Consider the following 21,014-nt stretch of genomic DNA (forward strand, 5'->3'; position numbering starts at 1 on the left):
TTGATTGCTTAGCAACAGAACTCTGGCTTTCTGCACGCGATCACATCATGACAACAGTCAACAGTCAGTTCATACCAGGAGGATATCGATAGGAGGCGCGGAGGACAAGATTTACCAGAATTTTTCGAACCATAGATAAGTAGTTACCGCCGAAGGTTTCTGACTTCAAACTTCGTCCCACCTACACATCTAGTTTACCGTTTTGATTGTGTATATCTACGATTGTACGAGGGTGACCAAGGCCAGGGTCGCTTTGGAGGGCCCTACCTTCACACTAGGGCGGTAAGAGTACAATGGCGGCCAAGGAGAGAGTGCGGAGCAGCGGATGGCACTGGTCACGGATCACCGCCAACATAGCCCTCGCTCTGCTACTTGTAGCGGTCACTGGGCTGCTGAGCGGAGTTCGTGGGAGCGACGACCAGGTGCCGCAACACAGAAGAAAGCCTGGACAAACGGCTGAATTGGAGGAGATTGACGCTCCCATGGACGAGGATGAGATGACAGAGCAGCGATTACGCGGTAATGGCATAGTCAAGAAACTGGATGGTCGCGAATTCAGCAAAGAGTTTAGCGCTCTGGAGACTGATTCAGGACGCCTGGTCGACTCGGAAGAGTATGGAGCGGCGTTTTACGTGATCGTGGAGCCTTACAGCGAGGAGTGCTTTTACCAGCCAGTGAAGTCAGGATCGGTCCTACATGTCCTCTTCAATGTGAGTTCAGCACTGTGTTGTGCCGCAAACCGTTACTGGTTATCTACACTACTCAGTAACTGTTCAGGCGCGTGCTCGGCGATGGGCACGGGGGCACGTGCACCCCCCCCCCCAAAATTTCAATCTGGGTAATTGCAATTGTAATGTATGCAAATATGCTCTAAAATTCTAGAAAGGTTGCAAACAAATTGCAGAAAATTGCCGGAGGGGGGGGGGGGGCTCCCCTCGGCTCCCGTGCACCCCCCTAGTTGGGGGGCCGAGCACGCCCCTGCTGTTCACACGGTGATCGTGCACCCGGGCCGTAGATCTACACTACTGGCTGCAAGGTTCCAATCTAGGCAAAGGGGATAGTAGATCTACTTGGTGGTAGATCTACACGACTACAGCACACACCCACTGAGTAGATCTGCCATGAAAACTATGTGCCCTGAGGACCCCCCCCCCCCCCCCCGCTCTGAAGTAGACCTGCCCTTGCCTACGTGTTCAGTGCATGCAGCATTTAGGACCATTGCCATTGGCTGTTACGTGTTAGCAGTGGAGTGGTGCTGTGTGCCGTGCTAGTGTAGTTCAACTAGCTATCCAAGGTCAAATGGCTTAGGAAGATAACATAATTATTGGCCCTCCAAAGTAGAACTTTGCATTCCGAATATGCTGATAGAGTTATACACATCTGAATATGCTGATAGAGTTATACACATCTGAATATGCTGATAGAGTTATACACATCTGAATATGCTGATAGAGTTATGCACATCTGAATATGCTGATAGAGTTATACACATCTGAATATGCTGATAGAGTTATACACATCTGCGCAGTCTTGAAGTACAGTAAAACCTGTGACTAACGACCACCCCTCGGGGGCCAGAGAAAGCGGTCTTTAGTGGCAGGTGGTCCTTAGCTAGAGGTTTGCACCGCACAACCATATATGTGTGTGTGTGTGTGTGTGTGTGTGTGTATGTGTGTGTGTGTGTATGTTCTCACACGATGGTTGGACATGTAGGTAGAAGCAAACCCTACAATCATGCACCCCGACGTGGACCTGGAGGTGACGGACCCGGCCGGAAACGTTGTACTACAGGAGCTACACAGCAGAGGCAACGCTCAAGGCGACCATGATAAACGCCACGACAACAGTAACCATGACGGCTCCATGGTGATGGTGAAGAAGACCGGGGACTACAAGGTGTGCTTCAACAATCGCCAGAGTAACTCTGCCATGTACCGCAAGCAGCTCTACTTGGACATCGGTCCTGTGCTGCATGTCAAGTACACAACACTGCCAGACAACCTGGACCAGGAGATTGTTGAAAAGATCCACGTGAGTCTGGGAATATTGGCTGTGTGTCAGAATGTCTACTGTACATCCTCACCTAGAATATTCAGTGCACTGGGTCGTTTGCTTTCGTGGATGTTGTGTATCTCGTCTAGTAAAATAACATTCTCTCAAGGTTAGGTCGAATGCAGTGTTGCCCCCCCCCCCCCCCCAACACACACATGCGCACACGCACGTCCGCGTGAAACACACATACACACACACACACACACACACACACACGCACGCAAGCGGGTTGAGGTGGATTAGCTACCAGTATTCACTGTTGCTTCTCCTGCCCCAAGCTTTCTGCATGCCCAAGTGACCTGCAATACAGTATGCGGTGACTGATGTTCTTTGACCCCAACAGTTTTGAAGAGCACCCTTCATACCGAGTCTCAGGGAGCTCTTGTAGCCTAGATATTGTCTTACACTGTACTCAGTGGACTGCTGTGGCATCAGAAGTAGTATAGTATACGATAAGAAAACGTGTTGACTTTTCTTAACTAGACTGTAAACTTTGAACTTGTACGTTGATTAGCCATTGCACTACTCTCCTAACCTATAGCGGCCATGTACTCCTCTCTCTCTCTCTCTCTCTCTCTCTCTCTCTCTCTCTCTCTCTCTCTCTCTCTCTCTCTCTCTCTCTCTCTCTCTCTCTATCTATCTATCTATCTATCTATCTATCTCTCTTTTGGACCACAGGAAACCCTGGACACGTGCAATGATCATCTGGACGGCATCATGGACTTCCAGCTGACACAGCGGCGACATTACCATCATGACATGTCAATGGCCGTCATGAACGAGAGCATGGTGGTGTACCGCTCTCTACTCATCGTTACACTGATGGGCCTGGCAGTCCTGTTGCAGACAGTGATTATTCGAACGTTCTTCAAAACGACGGCCAGAGTGTAAGCGGGGCCTGGCCTGTCCTGGCCACTCTGTGATCACCTGGATTTGTCGAACACATGCGGACACTAACTAATCGGATAGTGGGGAGCAAGATCATGTTACCCACTCTAACCGTATACAGTGCTATATCAGCTATATCCTATATCCTCCAGATACTCGTACCGTGCATCCTGTTGTTGCTTGGGAACTAACTTTATCCGCTGGCTCATTGTGAGTGATGACGAGTGAATCGTAACATCTAGGGAGACAATACAAGACCAAAGTGCTCGGAACAGTGTGAGTTTAGACCCCGGATTTGGAAGTTCTACGCGATTCATGGTTTATGCAACTTGCTATCGCGATTCCAGCCCTGACTTGCTGGCCCTAAGTGCGGCCCGGGAAAGCGGTGCCATATGCAAGCATGCATAAACTGGCCTTGCCTCGGGGGGGGGGGGGGGGGGGGGCAACTGGAACAGGCAGCCTGGGGTCACAGCCCACATCATTCAGTGTTTCAGTCGCTCGTTTTGTCTCCCTAGATCAGTGCTACGACTCCTGGGTGATGACTGTAGAGAAAACCATGTTACATTTGTTTACAGAGGAAGCCCCATGCCACACACCCGCCTAACAGAGTATGTGTGCGTTAGGCATGTGTGTGTGTGTGTGGGGGGGGGGGGGGGGGGGATGGTTGGCCCTGTGCATGTGGCCAACCTGGGGCCATACCACCTCTCAGGAGCTGGCACCAGGCCTGTGCGGATTGGGTACTTACACACATACACTTGTCCCAGGGCCAGGATGTGCCCACGCTTGTAAAGTCCCAACTAACATGTTTACGGTACTTGACCCAAGGCAATGTAGAAACCGCACGGTATTAAAAATATGCTGGTATTTTACTACTCCACTGACACAGGGCATGTGTACCATACACTACCTTCTGCCCGGGCACATGACTGTATAATCATGTGCTACCTACCACACAGGGGATCATACACTCTCAGTCTACACAGGGGACCATCCACTAGCTTCCACCAAGGAGATGTAATGGGGTCGTACACTGCCTCAAGTTCCACAACTGAGGGAATCATACACTCGGCTTTTCCACACAGGGGATCATCAACACAGGTCACTGCTAGACTGTCCGATTCCTCCCTGATACTGTATAGATTATAGCAGGGTTACAACATCCAATCACAGAGAACTGAAGATTAGATCAGATTACTTATACTTGAAGTAGCAGAACAACTGATATGGCGGTAAATACGAAACGATTGCTGTCGCTGAACGGAGACCTCTGCTCACAGTAAAAGCATGGATCAGCGAAACTTCACATGCAATGACACGACAGATGTAGTGATGAAGCATTGGTGATAAGACGGTGGAATGATAACAAACAGCTGCTCTAGATCATCCGGGCGCCATCTAGTTGGACGCTGCCCGTTGGCCGGGTGAGATAAATAGAAAAAGAAGAGAAATAGCCATTCTGCTGCTCTGCATTGGGGGTCTGCATTGCATGCGATCAGTGATGAGTGATGACGTAACTACTTGCTGATAGGAAACGTAGACAGATTGGCTCCAATTCGTTGTCATGAAAGGTGATGATTGCAATGATAAATTCCATTCTGGTCATGTGGAGGTTGCCTGTCTTTCCCAAATACGGTCCTGGTCACCATCTGTTCATGATTGCAACGTTAGAAGGGTTCAGAACTCCTTATTGTACCGAATAGAGACGAGACTGGACGACCCTCGACTCATCTGTTGGGCTCTGCGGGAATATAGAATTTACGCAGGACCTGAAGTTTCCGTATGGTAAGCGTAATGCTGCCCATTACACCCTGGCCAACCTGTGGAAAAAAGGCGCCGATCATGGATCTTCATTCCATTGGTGGAGGGTGCTCAAGAATTCCGTTGAGGATCTTTACTTCTTCACCAGTGAGCTGCTGTCGAGCTGATGTTATGAGCGTGTCCTCTATGCGGTCGAAGACGATGTGTATAAGCTTGGCAGCGGCCAGTTTGAGTGCTGGAGACACTGGTGCAAAGGATGTAGTTGCCTTGGAGACCTTGCCGGCTAGAAGACTAGCTGAGTGCCACACCACGGGAAGCACGGAGCGTGTAGCGGTTTTCGGATACTCCTCATAGCAAGAGTCAAACGCATCTGAAGCAAACACACGCGGAGATGCAGTACAGCACAACTGCAGTGATACTTGGCACGCTATGGTAATGGCGTGACAGTACATGTACAGCTTAACCTTATCCCCAGTATATCACCCTTCCACCCCCATCCCCTCCCCACCCCATACACTGACATTTTTTTTCAAGGATTCTACAAAGGTAAATGGATGCCCATCAAACTCAAAGGGAGTCTTGTCTGCTGACATTGTCTACTGTCTTTCAAAGTACGGATGCTTTTATACTGTTTATATCAAGAGTAAGGAAAACTTCCTGTTGGCATAGTTCACGTTAACATATTTCAGCTATTAGTAAATTTAAACGGATGGATATGCCGGATGCAAGTTAGTTACCTGCGCTTGCACCAATTGCTTGCGCTTTGACACTCTTGTTGCCGAACTGAGCAATGGAGGCGATCATCGGTAACAGCACCATACCATCTGCACAGAGAATGCATAGACGTTCAACAAGGCCAGATTAGAATTAGGGGTCGTCGCAAAAGTTTTTTGTCGTCCCTGAAACGAACATGATTCATTTGGGGGGGGAGGGGGTGCGAGCCAAAATCGCAAGTCGACCGACACTGTACATATGACATGTACATGCATGCGATTTTCGTCGTCCAGCATAGCAAGCTGTGTTCGTTTCAGAGGGAGGGGAGGGGGTCCGAGTACGAAATGAACGATGTTCGTTTCAGGGACGACAGAAAACTTTTGCGACGACCCCTTATGTGAGGAGAGTTTTGGTATGTAAGTACAAGTAAATGTACTGTGGATGCGGGGCATTTCAGTGGAACTGTGCTAACCGGCTCCAAGCAGACCTAGCCATCTCTAACTGAATGTCAAAGGGGTGTATTGGGATTTCTACTACACTGTCCTACAGTGGAACAATCCGATCACATTGCCACTTTTTCTGTACAGGAAATTGTGTTTGTGTGTGAACATTTGATGCATTGCTGAGCAGAAGTACTGAGGATGTTTCGACTGATCATCTCTCCACAAGTACACACCTTGGCTGCAAGTCACAATGATCAGCCATAACATGCTTACAACAGAGTGTTCTTTCAGCAGATTCCACCAGCAACTGTGTGGAAATAGTGGGGATTGGCTGCATATTGCGTAGGACAATTCTTATCCTTTCATGATTAAGAATCTAGACATATGGTTAGACGAGAAGGCAGAAATATGGTGTATCTGGTGAAGAAAAAATAAAAACAAACAAACGATGCAATCACTCTTACCAATTGCTGCAATGGCATGCTGAAGGGCCTTGTCAGCCGAGGAGCGGATACTGGCGTGGCGAGACGCTAGTGCAGAAAAGATAGCTGGCATGAGAGCTTTGGCCACGCGGGGCCACACATCCACCACCGAGGCCAGCGCAAAGAGATCATTGAGGCATGTGAGAGCACGAAGAGCTACCTGTACATGCACAGAACACGTAGCTGTGTAGCTGATTAAACCAAACAATCAGAGTTATTTCTACACTGAAAGTGTTGAACAACACAAACCATCATAAACTTCACTCATAGATCAGTGCCTACATGGCAAACAACACCCCTAGTGGCACCTTGGAGAGGGAAAGCGGGCAACGGTAGTGTAAATCATGCACTAACAGATCTGCGTTCCGTGCGTATGGATCAGTGACAGGTGCCGCCTGTCGATGGGCAAGACATGCGTCAGTGCATTGCAGTACCAGAGTTGGTCCTACCTTGCTGTTGGCGTCATTCAAGCGTGGTGTGAATGCATCGAATATCTGCAAGCATACACACAAGTTATGCACACATCATGATGCGCACATATGCACACAATCGTCATTATAATTATACACACATACATGAACACATACGCAAACGTGCACACATGCGCGCACACACACACACACACACACACACACACACACACACAAACAAACACGTACACACACACACCAGGCCCGCTGGAACTGATCTGGTTGGTCAGGTTATCACCGGACCAACTTTTGGGCTACCAACACGTGTTTCCTACTGTGGAGGCCAGGTGTACCCACCATATCATACACACAGTATGAAAGGCAATGGTACTGCCGGACCAATCAAGAACTGCTTCCAGCGGTCCTGCATACACATGTCAATGGACTGCCGGCATCAACAAAACGAGCTGAATTCCAGCAAACAACCTCACTACACAACCATTACCAACTGCATCAAACAGACAACCATAAACTCATACAATACCCCATGGCAAGGGCCATGCATTCCCAGTTGATATCAATTAATTTATCAAAGACTGAAGAAATTGTTTCCTACTCTGGAATAGAGAGCCACTTTTGTGATTAGAGAAAGAAAACCTATATACTAATAGTTCCTCCAATTGAACCCTGAACCCTTGAACTCTGAACCCTGAATCCTTAACCGATCATTGCATCTGCAGCTAGGCACACCAGAGCAGGTCAGCAGCCATACCTTTATGGCATGCTGTGTGATGACAGCGGGCTTTTGCTTGGCAAGATCAGACAGATCACCGAGGGCATTGTCTCTGGCCTTGCTGTCCGTGGAGACCAAGTTTGCTATGATTGCTGATGGTAACGGACCTCCACCCTGCACATACACAAGGACACATATGGGCACATATGGACACCAATGGACACACAAACACAAACAAGGGACCAAGTATCCTTCATAGAGTGTTTGACTAAGGCACCCAGATTCTGTAGTTGGCAGAACTGCTGCTTCAGTCTACAGCCAGCATTGTAGGCCTTCGCATTATGGCAGCAGTTTTCTGAAATGCCCCAAGAATCTGGAATCCAAATTGCCCCTGGGTGTTTGGTTGAGTCGAGACCATGACTTTTTTGTCACACACACACACACACACACACACACACACACACACACACACACACACACACACACACACACACACACACACACACACACACACACACACACACACACACACACACACACATACACACACATACACACACGCAACAGTGTCATCAACCATCTAGGTACAAACCCACACAGGTGTACTTTTTCTAGCCAAGTGTCCTTCCCAATCATATAGATCCACTGGTTCATGTACATGTGTTTGCATGTGCATGTGCATGTGTGTGTGTGTGTGTGTGTGTGTGTGTGTGTGACCGTTTGTGTACGTGTGTGTTGAATGGTGTAACCCTAGCATAAGTTGCTATGTCTAACATTGTGTGCTCGCTATCATCGCTTCGATGGGCGTGTGGGAAATGTGTGTCAGCGGCATGCAGGGATGGATACCTTGATACCGCCAATCCTCTTCTGCACCTTGTCCTTCTTACCCACTTGCCGTGGTGTGAGCCCATAAGTGGGATCATTTTCCAAGTCCGCCTAGTGTTGGGGGATTTCAGGGGATGTCAGCCGTTGGATGTAATGGTTCAATAACCAATTGAGTCATCTTTCCAAGATTCCTTGTGAATCGTTCTCCCCTCTCCAGGGGAGACCCACGTGACCAGTTTTGGATAGTGAGCAAGAGCGTGCAGGAACCATGCCACAATGCACAATGTGCTAGGTCTACAGTGGAGCAATTGCGTGCACATCTACCCCCCCCCCCCCCCACACACACACTTTTAAAAGCACTCGGATACTACTGAAAGTGTACAGTGCGCAGGTTATGCATGAAGAGTGGAAAGCAAATACTTACAGATCCTCCCGTGGTGTGTTGCCTTATGATACGTGATGTGGGGCCGGCAGCCCGCGCACCAACCATAGGTCCTGGTCCATCAAGTGTACCCATTGCACTGCAACAAGAAGAAAAGTAGACAGAATTAGTATGGAACTCTACACTGGACAGACCTTAGATGTCCAACTCATTGCTGGCAAAAGTGGCAAAGAGTGAACATACAGTGCGGATTACACCCCCTGATGTTATAATCTCGACTTCACATGAGTCAGAAGTCAAACCTTGACAATCGGAGGTGATCATACACAATCACCGAACTACATGCACACTGCACTGCTGATCAGCATACAATGAGCACCCTGGCCGCCGCATAACCTGGATAACTGGTATATGTGCACAGTTCATGTTCCCAGTACTCAGGGGCATAGCCGCCAGTCCGGCCGGTCTGCCTTTGGCCGGACCAATTTCCGCCCAGAAGTGCCCAGAATGATGCAGGATTTTCCACCCTGATTTCAATTTTTTCCTGGGGGAGCCCCCCCCCCCCTTCGGCCGGACGACCTCCAACGGCGGTGCTACGCGCTTAGTACTGAAAACCATCGTGACTCTGTCACTATACCTATTGCCAACACTCACTCTCGTCTCGTTGGCACCTCTTCTCACACTGCTGCTTAGATGACGATTGTCTTTCTTCACGCTGAGAGCTTTCTTTTAGATTTTATTCTAACGGACAGCAAATACTTGGGTCAGCTCGTATTATTCGAGACTGTTCTGCATGCCCAGCAGGTATCCTATCCACCTGGAGTTCCATGTTCTATTCCAGAAAATATTGGCAGGTAGAGTGGCAACAAGATGCACATTTCCTTGCCCCTTCCACGGAAGTGTGCAATTTCAGGTGTACCGTATTTTCCGGAGTATAATCCGCACTTTGAACACTCAAATTTCACCCCAAAAAGTACTCCGGTGATCAAATTCACGGTGATAAATAGGGTAGATGTCTGTATTTCGTGATAAAGGGGGGGGGGGGAAGGGTATACTCCAGTGCGGCTTATACTCCAGAACATTATGGTAAGTGATTGACTGACAGTAAGGTGTTGTAAGCATGTTGCTCGGTAGTGCAATAAAATGACTGGACTCAGCCTGTAGGAATGGTAACAAGTATGCACACATGTTCAGTAGCATCTCCTCAGCTTACCCGTGTGTTCCTTGAGAAGCATTGCCGAGAGGCAGTTTGACAGAGCGGGTGGATGCCAGTGCATCGGCGGTGCCAAACGGGTCCGACGAGGCGTACGAGTCGGTGGCGGTGTACGAATCGGTGGAAGCAAACGAGTTGGTGGAGGCCCAGGATTCCGAGGACAGCTGACGCTCCAGTGGGCCACGCTTTGAGCGGCCGCCTGGCAAATCACCAACTCCCTGTATATGACAAAAAAATACTCAGTTGGGTCTACCGTATCATTATATCAGATCCATATTCAACTTGCAACTGCTGGCAAGAATTAGACTCCTGGTATTCTTGTGGTGGGTCGAAAAAACAGTACTCAAGCCGGGGATATTTTTCCTACAAGGTTTATGTGCAGGTGTTGGCTGCAGAATATTCCGGTACATGTACACTGGCACACAGCATACAGCATACAGTGGGGGGTGATTGCTAGGATTCAGTAGCAGCACTTTCATCACCAGCTTACCTTTCTCTTTATGTGAGCAATGGCAGTCTCCAGCTTCTCCCTATCGGCTGGCTTTAGAAACTGGCCGGCTGCTTTCAGTTCCTTCGGACATTTCATCAGGTTGTTTATGGCCCTTCTGGCATAGTAACTGCAAATGAAAGCACAACATGGACAAAAAAGTAGATTGGCTTTTAGCAGGGGAGGTTTGTTGGTAGTGTTCTTGTCCCGAGTTCATCCCCATCATGCTATGTGACCAGCTCATGTCGTGTTCATGATTAATTTTTGGTGGACGCCAGTCACATGAACTGCCACTCCTCACATTATTTTTGGATCATACATGCCAATTATGCATGGTGTCTGGTCATGTGTGCTAGGAATGGAGGCTATGCGATTGCATCACTATTAGACCTTGAGGCACTTGTTTGCAATCATGTAAACAATAGTATCATACAATAATAATAATAATAATAATAATAGTATCGCTGGCCTCAAGTGAAGGTCCCTGGTTTAATTCCTGGTGGTGACAGTCAATTTTTTCTTCAGATTTCCCCTTTTCCATTCCCTCAACTTATGAACAATTTATTAATAGTTATTATGATATGATGTATACACCGTGTGGTGTTGAATGACACTGCCACCAGGCAGGCAGGTGACCTATTTGATCAGTGTGACTGTGACAAGACCCCCACATCCACTCCACCCTAGCTCTGTACCCTGACATGCCACATCCACTCCACCCTAGCTCTGTACCCTAGCTCTGTACCCTAGCTCCACCCTAGCTCTGTACCCTAGCTCTGTACCCTAGCTCCACCCTAGCTCTGTACCCTAGCTCCACCCTAGCTCTGTACCCTAGCTCTGTACCCTAGCTCTGTACCCTAGCTCCACCCTAGCTCTGTACCCTAGCTCCACCCTAGCTCTGTACCCTAGCTCCACCCTAGCTCTGTACCCTAGCTCCACCCTAGCTCTGTACCCTAGCTCCACCCTAGCTCTGTACCCTAGCTCCACCCTAGCTCTGTACCCTAGCTCCACCCTAGCTCTGTACCCTAGCTCCACCCTAGCTCTGTACCCTAGCTCTGTACCCTGACATGCCACAGCTCTGTACCCTGACATGGGAACTGAGATCACGTGGCTATGACACGGGAGTAGACTTGAACTACCCGGCAACCTAGGCAGCTGCAGGGCACACAGACTAGAAAGCCTTGGTAAGGTAGGGACTAAGCTTGGGTGCTCTCTACTAACTTACCGATGCATGTAGCATGCTACGTCATACATCATACCATACTTCTCCAAACTGTGTATACTATAGGATACACATCACGTTTGTGTATCATGTGCAGTGCTGGGAACTGAAATCCGACCCCCTGGGCGGCGCGCCGTCCAGGGGGTCGGATTTCAGTTGCCAGCACTGTACATGTATTCTATAAGGGCTGCACCTGCTTCTGATGGTAAGACCATGACCACCATTACCACCTCCGGAGAGAAGCAGAGGTACGTTCACTGTATAGCCTATGCTGCGTTTTAACTTGTAGTGCTGGGTTGCCACACACACACAGCCCTTGAGCTAGCCTGTATTTACTTTCCACCCACAGGGCTTGAAAGTGCTACGCCACAGCCTGCGTAGAGTCATTACAACGCTGACTTTTGCATTCACAAGTCGATAGTTGTCGTTATATGTTGACTTCCGACGTCGTCGCTTTCAAGTTCTCTGCGTAAGTTACGTACAAACAGGTCATACTTACCGCACTTCAGCTGATGCATCCTTGGTGAACACACTGAGCACTGGCAGGGAGGGCTCCATGATCTCACGGGAGCGAATAGAGCGCTTCACGCCCACCGTCATTATCACCTGCCCTAGGGCGGCTGACGTTGCTGTGCGAGCACCTACATTGCGGTGACTGGGTTACACAGAGAAGAAGGACGAGAATGATGCTATTGTTAAATTACTGTCCAGACAGTGTAGACACAGAGAGTGAAGCCTTCACATCTAGTAGTAGCTGCACACAGAAACATGCTTGTGGAGGCTCCACTGATAAGGAAACGGGGCCAGTCAGTGAGAGTATGTTTTCGATCTGCTTTCGAGTCACGCTTCTGTGAGAAAAGGTTTTGGCATGTGTATGAAGACAGAACCTGTAACAGCACAGATCTACAATGTATGTTTTAATGGGACTTGAAAGTAGATCTTACGTTTTGCCGACATTGCTGAGCGCGGCAGCAGCCTTCGGTGAGTGCATGAACTGTGCCAGCTTCATGACTGCCATCTCTGCAGATTCCTTCAGGAAGCTGCTGGAATCTCCGCAGCGTTGCAGCAGCACACGTACTGTACTCTCCAAGCACTGTGTAATGTCACAACAGACAACAGACGACAGCATGTAACGTTACACGACTATTGAGAACAAACACTCCGCACATCATACATTCAGTGCTCAACAGAGCCCACCACGAAGCAAGATTACCAGGCACACCGGCTCTCCAATGAGTCAAGCGAGATACCGCATCAGACGCCATGATGTGATGCAATGTACATGGAAGAGTAGAGGTGCCACTCCTCGGATTCTTTATTATAGTCGAGACTTTTTTAAATCATCATTGAGCGGGCTGCTACAATCAGGGAGATTTCACAGGGTGTTCGACACTCCACACCAGTACCGAGAATGCCTTGCAACGTAGAGGTCAAATGATTCAAATCCATGCTGACGCAGCGTACGTCAGGAGGGGGGGGGGGGGGAGGGAGGAGAGATATTTTAAAAGCAAGGCAATAGAGCTTCAATCGGAGTCATCACAAACGATTGCAAAGCAAAGTGAAGTGTTGACGTACCTGCTCCATGTCCTTTGTCATATACACAAACAGGTCCTGTAGTATGCGCATGGCCAGGCGTGCAACCGACGAGCGCAGGTTCTTCACATTGTTCACAACGCCGAGGAGAACGATCTGCAGCTGTGGGGATTTCCCCAGGACGTCGTTGTGATGCTCGGCAAGCGAGCGGACAGTCCTCAGACCCGTGCATATCTGCTCCCTGCAGCCCAGCACCAGAACAACACAGGGAAGACACCGGCAATGATCATCTACTCTACACTGCGCACTGTACTGTCACCACTGCGGGGTGTGAAAGAGCCACTTTACAGGGCACAGTGTCTTTACGGGGATGACTTGTGCCCACCACACAGCCAAATTTGCAGAGAATTCCAGCCACTGCTTCATGTCCTTCATTGTGAACAGTGATACCAAATATGGGGAGAAGCAATACAGTGCGGTTACCAAACTTACTTTGCAAAATGTAGTTTAATCCGTACTACTGAAGCTACTGTGTTCACATTGAACATTCAGTACCATCACACTGCTGTACGTATAGCGCAATGTAAGCCCGGAAGAAAATATATTCTTACCAGTCTTCGCCGCTGTCCATCCATTTCAGGGCGTTGGCGACCGCAGTGGAGGGATGAACCAGTGGCTCATACTTCTCACTGTCCTGCTCTGCGTCATTGCACATGCTGGTGGACTGACTTGAGGCTTGTCGGACTTCCTGGAGAAGACGTGGCGAGGGCATTGAAAGAGAGAGCTGCTGGCTGCCAGATCGCGTTGGCGTCTTCATGCCTAGTGTTGTTGCTCCTCCACTGATTTGCTTCCTTAGTCCCTGGGAGGAGGCTGAAAAGTCAGTGGTCCTGCCTGTTGGTGGGCGTGGATGCCTGAATGTTCATATGAGAGAGAGAGAGAGAGAGAGAGAGAGGGGGGGGGGGGGGAGATAGATAGATAGAGAGAGTGAGTGAGAGAGATAGATAGAGATAGAGATAGAGAGATAGAGAGAGAGAGAGAGATAGATAGAGAGAGAGAGAGAGAGGGTGAGAGAGAGAGAGGGAGAGGAAGAGAGAGGGTGAGAGAGCGTACACACGGGACAGCATTGTGGTGACTGTACGTTTATACGTTGGTTTTACATGGATAAAATAAATTCCACCACTCGAATGAGACTCAGTCAGGCTGTGTTTGCGTTTTGCCGGTGGGGCACATTAGCGAGTTCTGGTTGTAAGTTATTATTACTTGCATGTACGCGTTGAAGTCAACCATGCAAGCATGATCCACAACTTCGCTTATGCTGAACATGATAACAGGACAATGACAGGGGAAAAAACTGAGCTAGAACGATGATAATTATAATGATATAATTATCATATACAATGTAGCTCATGGGTATTGAAGATGTCATTTATGAATATGTCTATATGTCATTGAATATTGCAGCCGGAGTGATAATAATAGTGCTATTTCCTGAGTTTGACTGTTTCAGGATCTGTCGGAATGTCACGATGCACAGATCTTCATGCATAGATCTCGCCATGCGGGTCGGTCATGGGCAATGGCTCGCAGGCTCTGCAGAGCGTCTAGGCTCCCGAGCAATCCAGCATTGGCTTGGCGCAGATCTCCCACCAATGCCTGCGGCAGGGTCGTCCGCGGTCTACCCCTCCAGCATTGCTGTCGCTGATTGGCGAAGTACGCGAACATAGCCATAACAGCTGGGGATTCATCCGCCATCCGCAGGATGTGGCTAAACAGCCTCTAGCGTGATCTCTTGACCATGACACTCAAGGGTTCAGCTTCGCATCTGGCATAGAGAACATCATTCGGTATTATTTGTGGCCATTTCACACCGATGAGTGACCTTAACTGACGGCGGTGGAATCCAGGCGAGACAGAATGGTCACACTGACCCCCCACGTACCCGAGTTGTACGTCAGTGCTGGGATAATAAAGGTGTTGTACAGCCGCAGACGCAACTTCTTGCTGATGTGCTGATGCCTCTTCCAGAGGCTCCATAGGGACTGAAATGCTGCAGTCGCCAGCTGTTTCCGCCGCATAATATCCTCTTCGTCGCCCAGCAGCGAACCCAGCTTGCACGTTGTCCTCCACTCTTCATCGATCCTGTCCGCACTTCTGAAGATGTCCGTATACTCAGTTTTGTCCCGGTTCATGACCAGGGACCACTGTGGTAGAACCGTGCTGGCAGTGGCCTCCACGTCCGCCAGCCAGGACTTTGAGGTGCTGACAAAGTCTGCATCATCCGCATATACGAGTTCGAGCGGCAGACCGTTGTCGCTGAGAGGTCTTGCTGGCACCTCTTGCCTTAGTTGTCGGAGCGCAGCCTCCGGCAAATCGTGAAGAGAACGGGGGAAAGGCAATCTCCCTGTGGCGTCCCCTTCGTTCTAGCAAATGATTCCGACTGGCACCTCCCAAGCCGAACACGGAGTCTGGTGTTAGAGATCAAGACCCTGATCAAGCGAACGTCATCGTCACTCAGAAACGCCTCCAGAACAGTCAGCAAAGCGTCTCGCTCGATCGTGTCAAAAGCCTTCGACAGATCAATGCCCAGCAGGTGAACGGTTGTATACACATCGCACATAGTCATACACATTGCACATAGTCATCGTGCAGGCAATCTGCACTACTTTCACCTTGGAGCAGCAGGGAGCTCCGCACAAGACCAGCAACCTGGTGTAGTTGTGACCCTAGTACTTTCAGCCATGCCGTTTTTCTTTCCCCGCCTGTGAATCAAGGTGGGTTACTCTTTCACGATATTTCAACTTGTATGTTGAGTTCACAGAGATGATACACACTTACCGAGAACTTGAGGGCATATCGACATCATCCAGCTCAGATGGTGGAGACTCTGTGCAGAACAAAATTGTGTGCACACGAGTGCATCAGTGTGGCCACATCACTGCTGGGACACAATGGTCATATTCTGGCAGTACTGGACCTTTGTCAGATTCTGCTATTTGCATGGGTCTAAGTTACTGGCAGGGATGTAAGCAGATTGCAAGCCCTGAATATGGTAGGAAGAGCCAACCACAGAATATTACCTGGGGTTCAACCAAGCCAGCCTAAAGAAGAAGTTGAAACACAAAGGTGAAGACCTCTGCTGGTCCATCCACTGCTCTGTACTTCAAAGTAGTATGCTACAGTACTTTGCAATACACAGAGTCTAGTCCACGAACTAAAACTCACCGCGTGCAATTTCTGAGGGTTGACTGGACAGTGACGTGCAGCTAGATGTGTCTTCTGGCCAGACGTCGAGCAGTCCCGTGTCACTTTCCTCTTCCTGCCGACGACGCTCTGTTTCGTTCTCCTGCTTTCGCCTAGCAAGGGTGGCTTGAAGCGATGGTGATAAGCCAAGTCGAGTTACAGGCCTCACCGGTGGAACAGTTGATTTTGTGGAGCTCCTCTCCAAAGAGGATTTATCAACAGGTAGTTTATCCGAAGTTAGCAGGCTGCCAGCACCCAAGAATCCAGTGGGTTCTTGTGTCGGACTCAGAAAGCCACTGCTGAATGTTGAACTGGTGTTGTAGGTGGCAGGTGTCGATGCAGCGCTGTCACGACCACTGGACGCTGGTGTTGCACTGGAGTAGCCGCTGGATGCGGAAGCAGTGCCGCTGCTTGCACCGGTGGTGCTGCCATCCTTCTGCCTTACTAAGGCGTGTGTGCCGGTAACGGCTGAAGCAGCAGTGTGATCCGCATTGCTGCTGCTTCTATCTCTAAGAGCATCGGCTTGTGACCCTGAATAACCAAAGGACTGCTGAGCCTTTATGGGTTTCGACAAGACTCTTCTATTTGTGAGGGGGACGTGTGATGCAGTTGTTGATGCAGTTGTTGATGTTTTCTTAGGCGCTGGGGGTGGCTTCGCGTTGAATCTTGGTGTCTCCTCTCTGCCCCACTCATTCAACCTTGGTATATCGGGAGGCAATGGTGGGACTACATCGTCAAAGCCACCCAGTGCTCGCAGGTCTTGCTCCTGTGCACGGCGCAAGGCCTGAGCCTCGAGTAGCTGCAGCTGACTGGGACGACTTCGGATGGGCATGAACGTGGAGCCGTCGTCGAGATCGGCCGTGTCGGGTCGTTCCTCACGGCTGCTCTTGCCCACTTTTGCAAGCTGTTCATCCAGCGTGGAGAGATCAAATTGATCGACAGTCGCTCGCCTCTGCATGGCTATCGGGTGTCCGGTTCCTCCACCACCACCGCCGCCGTTTGTCCGTGGCTGAAAGGGTGCCGGCGGTCCACCGGGTGGATTGGTCCAGGATATACGACTGCGCAGGGGTGGTTTCGGTGGCAATATCTCGTCTGTCATCGCGGCGAGACGGTCGGACTGTTTTCAAAGTACACAAAACAATGATACACAAACCAGAACGTGAAGCAATGGATTGGCAGCACCAGTGACCACTGTGCAGATCTGTTCTGCTATACATGTACATGTACAGTCAATCGGTTGTGAATAACAGCCTTAGCCTGGGCATGTACAGCCTTAGCCTGGGCATAACAACTTAAAAAGTGTTGTTGTTCAGAAGGGATAATCTCAGCAGATGCAGTAACAGGGGCGTCGCACACGGTACGGTCGCTACGGTATTGACCGTACCACTTGTTGCCCCACACACCCCGTGAAGCAACAAAAATACTCTAATCTGGGATCTAAAATTCAAATTTTTTTGGCTCAGCCACCTCTCCCCCACAAGTAAATTGCACTTCAGTAGGCTGACCGTACCACACTAAAATACCTTCCGACGCCCCTGAGTAACATGGTTACTTAGTCTGAAGTTGGTCAGTGTTGCTATTCACCAGTTGCTATTATGCATGTACTCGAGGCTGCTATTCACGAGGTTTACTGAATACTGATATGCACCAAGTTATCAATATAATGGGGAAGAGCAGCTGGGCACCTGTCTGCATAATCGAGTCTGCAGAATAGCCCTCTGTTCGAAGAGTTCTGTGTACACCCGGAGTTGAAGCAATTTCCTCTCTCTCTCTCTCTCTCTCTCTCTCTCTCTCTCTCTCTCTCTCTCTCTCTCTCTCTCTCTCTCTCTCTCTCTCTCCTTGTTGTACAGACAACTGTCGGATCGCTTATACTTTGCCATACACCAGCCTACGGGAGTTTAAATTTTTCAGATACCAACCAAGCTGACAAGGCCCTTGCCGCCAGCCAGTACTGGATATACACAAACCAAACCTGACATGGCCCTCGTCATCAACCAACACTGCCATGGAGATGTACATGCAACCATGTGCAGCACGCTACATGCACTGGTACTTACCACACTTGGAGCACTGTGCGCCTGTTCTCTTTTCTGACCCATAGCTGACACTGGCGGGTCGCTGGAGCTATGCAAGGGTAACTCCCAAGGCAACTGCTTGCGACCAGCACTGGAGAAGCGCGGGCGCGGCACGTGTGTGAGCTCACTCGACGTCGCCGACGACGCTGTGCTGATGGGCCGAAAGGCATCGGATCCATCGAGGAGTGTGTAGTCCTGCCTACTGAGCAGGCCACTTAAGGGTGATGCCGGAGTAGCCGGGGTAGCTGATGTGGCTGACATACCCGCTGGTGTGGCCATACCGCTAGGTAGTACCGAGGAGCTAGGCGGTCGGCTTGCGGCGTTCGGTGAGGCAGCGGCAAGGATCCAATCGATATCGGCGCCCGAGCCGCGCAGACGAGCGGCCGTAGCAGACGACGTTGCCACCTGTATCGAGTGCTCCACCAGGCCGTCGCTGCTGAAGTGAGGCATCTGGCGGCGACTCAGCCGCGCCAGCACGGCGTTCAATAGCTCAGGCGCAACGGCGCACCTCTCCAGATCAGACACGATGGCGACCAGTGGCTGCAGGTTGCCGTCGCCCAGTGCGTGCGCCAGCACGGCCATTGCCTCCATGGACGCCTGGCGCACGCGCTGCTTGCAGTCGAGCAGCGTCGGTGCCAGCTGCGCCGCGCATATCTCCAGATTGATGTCGCTGCGCGGGAAGCGTAGCATACCTGCCGTCGCCACGTTGATGGCCTCCTCGCGCACCCTCCACTGGCGGCTGTTCAGCGACAGGTTCAAGATGTTCTGGATAACACTGTCCGCCCCCAGCACCTCCATGAGTTGCATGAGCAAGAGCATGTGTGCCTGCCTGATCACAATCTTGCTATCACCCAGTCGTTTCGACAAGCAATCCATCAGCGATGCAGATACAGCGCTGGCAGCTGATGGACAGTTGCGCAACAGCAGGGTAACAATGTTCAGCGCAGTGAGGCCTACCTTGAAGTTCACATCGTCTACCCGCGTGATGAGAAAGGCAAGCAACGACTGCACGTCATGCTCGCCGGGAGAATGAGAGTTTCGTGAAGGCAGTTTCGACACGAGCATGTGTAGCTCCTCTATGGCCTCGGCGCGCCTCCGCCAGTTGCTCTCGTCACCAAGCCGCCGCACAACGTCAGCCGGCACGAACCCGAAGCTTAGATTCCGATCGCCGGGGGCAATCGAACTAACGCCTGTCACCCTGGCCAATTCAGCGACGCTGCTGTCCGGGTCGATGAACGTCGCCTCCGACGCAAGCGGCTTGCCGGGATCGATGCTGCTATTCGCTCCCGTCTCCATTGCAGCATCAAGGGAAAGCGGTAAAGTGTTAGGATACCATCTATTCAAGTGAGCGCTGGCGGTGCCAGCGGTGGGCGACATTGGATCGTTTTCGAGGCGAGTAAGGGTCTTGGAGCGTTCCAGAAACTCCTCTGATAGAAACGGTGGCGATGGCGACGAGAAAAGGTTCCCAGCATCGAGCAGCGCTCCGTTTTTCTTCGGCCCATCTCCGACATTGGTGGCCATTCTCTTGCACGTAATGCTTGGCAGAGGAGAGCTATAACGCCCACAGCCAAAGCCAAGCGGCCCAATGCAACTTTCCTCGGCCTTTGCCGTCAACCGAAAGCCGACGGCAGAGTTCACAATACCATTGTGAGGCGAGTAGACTTCAATCGTCGTCGGTCTTCACCGCCCAACTGCCAAAGTGTTGTAAACATCTCAAATACAAATCATTCGCCACAGTCCGTCCGTTCATTTGTCAGCAAAACCACCGAGACGCTGAGCAGTGAGCTATGACAGTATGAGTATGACTATGATTGATAGTATGACTCTGAGCATGAGTACAGCCATGTGTGAAAAGCCTATGCATGTCACATATCTACATCGTACATCATACATAACAGCCTTGTACTTAGTAACATAGTTGTAGTACTGTTGTAACCATGGTAACTGTTACAGTGTAAGGTCTACACTAGCAGTACAGGCATGTAGCCTTGTAAAGTTGTAACTTGTAGTTGTAGATCTACTACTAATACATAATTATAGTACTAAATTGTAGGTGTCCACTTCCGAGTCGATGCCGATGGCTAGGCTAGCTCGGTGGATGGACAAGGAGTGTACTGTGTAGTCTGTACTACTACTACTGTAGTCTATAGTATAGACTTGGTCGTCTGTGACCGTCAGTAGACATGCCATCGCAGTTGCCACGATCCGGTAATATAATGCGGTACCACCGTCTGTCACTACCACAGTACCAGTGTCGGGTGATCTACAAGACGTGTAGTCTCTGTAGATGTCTACCGTCATGTAGATCTACATACAAGAACATGGGCTTGCCACCCGCCGAGCTAGCTTGGCCTAGATTTGGTGCACAAAAGTCAAAACGTTCGCGGTCGACCCGTACGGCCGTCATCGTCATCACTACCGGTATGATCACGTCGCATTACCGATTACCTGATTACTGTTCACACACAAACACAAGTGAACACCGGTGCCACACACACACCACACACACACACACACACTTTTTTGCACACTGGATCAACATGACATTCTGATCTAC

The 21,014-nt window shown here is 50.1% G+C and overlaps 2 protein-coding genes across 2 annotated transcripts; one reads left to right on the plus strand and one right to left on the minus strand.

The window, feature by feature from the left end:
- The first annotated feature begins 53 nt into the window (after positions 1-53).
- On the plus strand, positions 54-3,136 carry LOC135815556 (uncharacterized). The gene is made up of 3 exons (XM_065328871.1): positions 54-710; positions 1,714-2,031; positions 2,731-3,136. Exons 1-3 carry the CDS (start codon positions 294-296, stop codon positions 2,941-2,943), a joined length of 948 nt encoding a protein of 315 aa, XP_065184943.1. The 5' UTR covers positions 54-293; the 3' UTR covers positions 2,944-3,136.
- Positions 3,137-4,039: 903 nt separating this feature from the next.
- On the minus strand, positions 4,040-20,149 carry LOC135815558 (TOG array regulator of axonemal microtubules protein 1-like). Its single transcript, XM_065328872.1, has 15 exons — positions 18,440-20,149; positions 16,365-17,499; positions 15,978-16,026; positions 13,754-14,053; positions 13,185-13,383; positions 12,554-12,702; positions 12,109-12,264; positions 10,391-10,517; positions 9,901-10,118; positions 8,730-8,826; positions 7,520-7,654; positions 6,787-6,831; positions 6,320-6,497; positions 5,436-5,522; positions 4,040-5,068 (listed from the first exon to the last, which is right to left on the minus strand). The coding sequence occupies exons 1-15, from the start codon at positions 19,976-19,978 to the stop codon at positions 4,788-4,790; spliced, it is 4,695 nt and encodes a 1,564-aa protein (XP_065184944.1). The 5' UTR covers positions 19,979-20,149; the 3' UTR covers positions 4,040-4,787.
- Positions 20,150-21,014: the final 865 nt, after the last annotated feature.

This window comes from Sycon ciliatum, chromosome 4, assembly GCF_964019385.1.
Source record: "Sycon ciliatum chromosome 4, ocSycCili1.1, whole genome shotgun sequence".
NCBI lineage: Eukaryota > Metazoa > Porifera > Calcarea > Leucosolenida > Sycettidae > Sycon > Sycon ciliatum.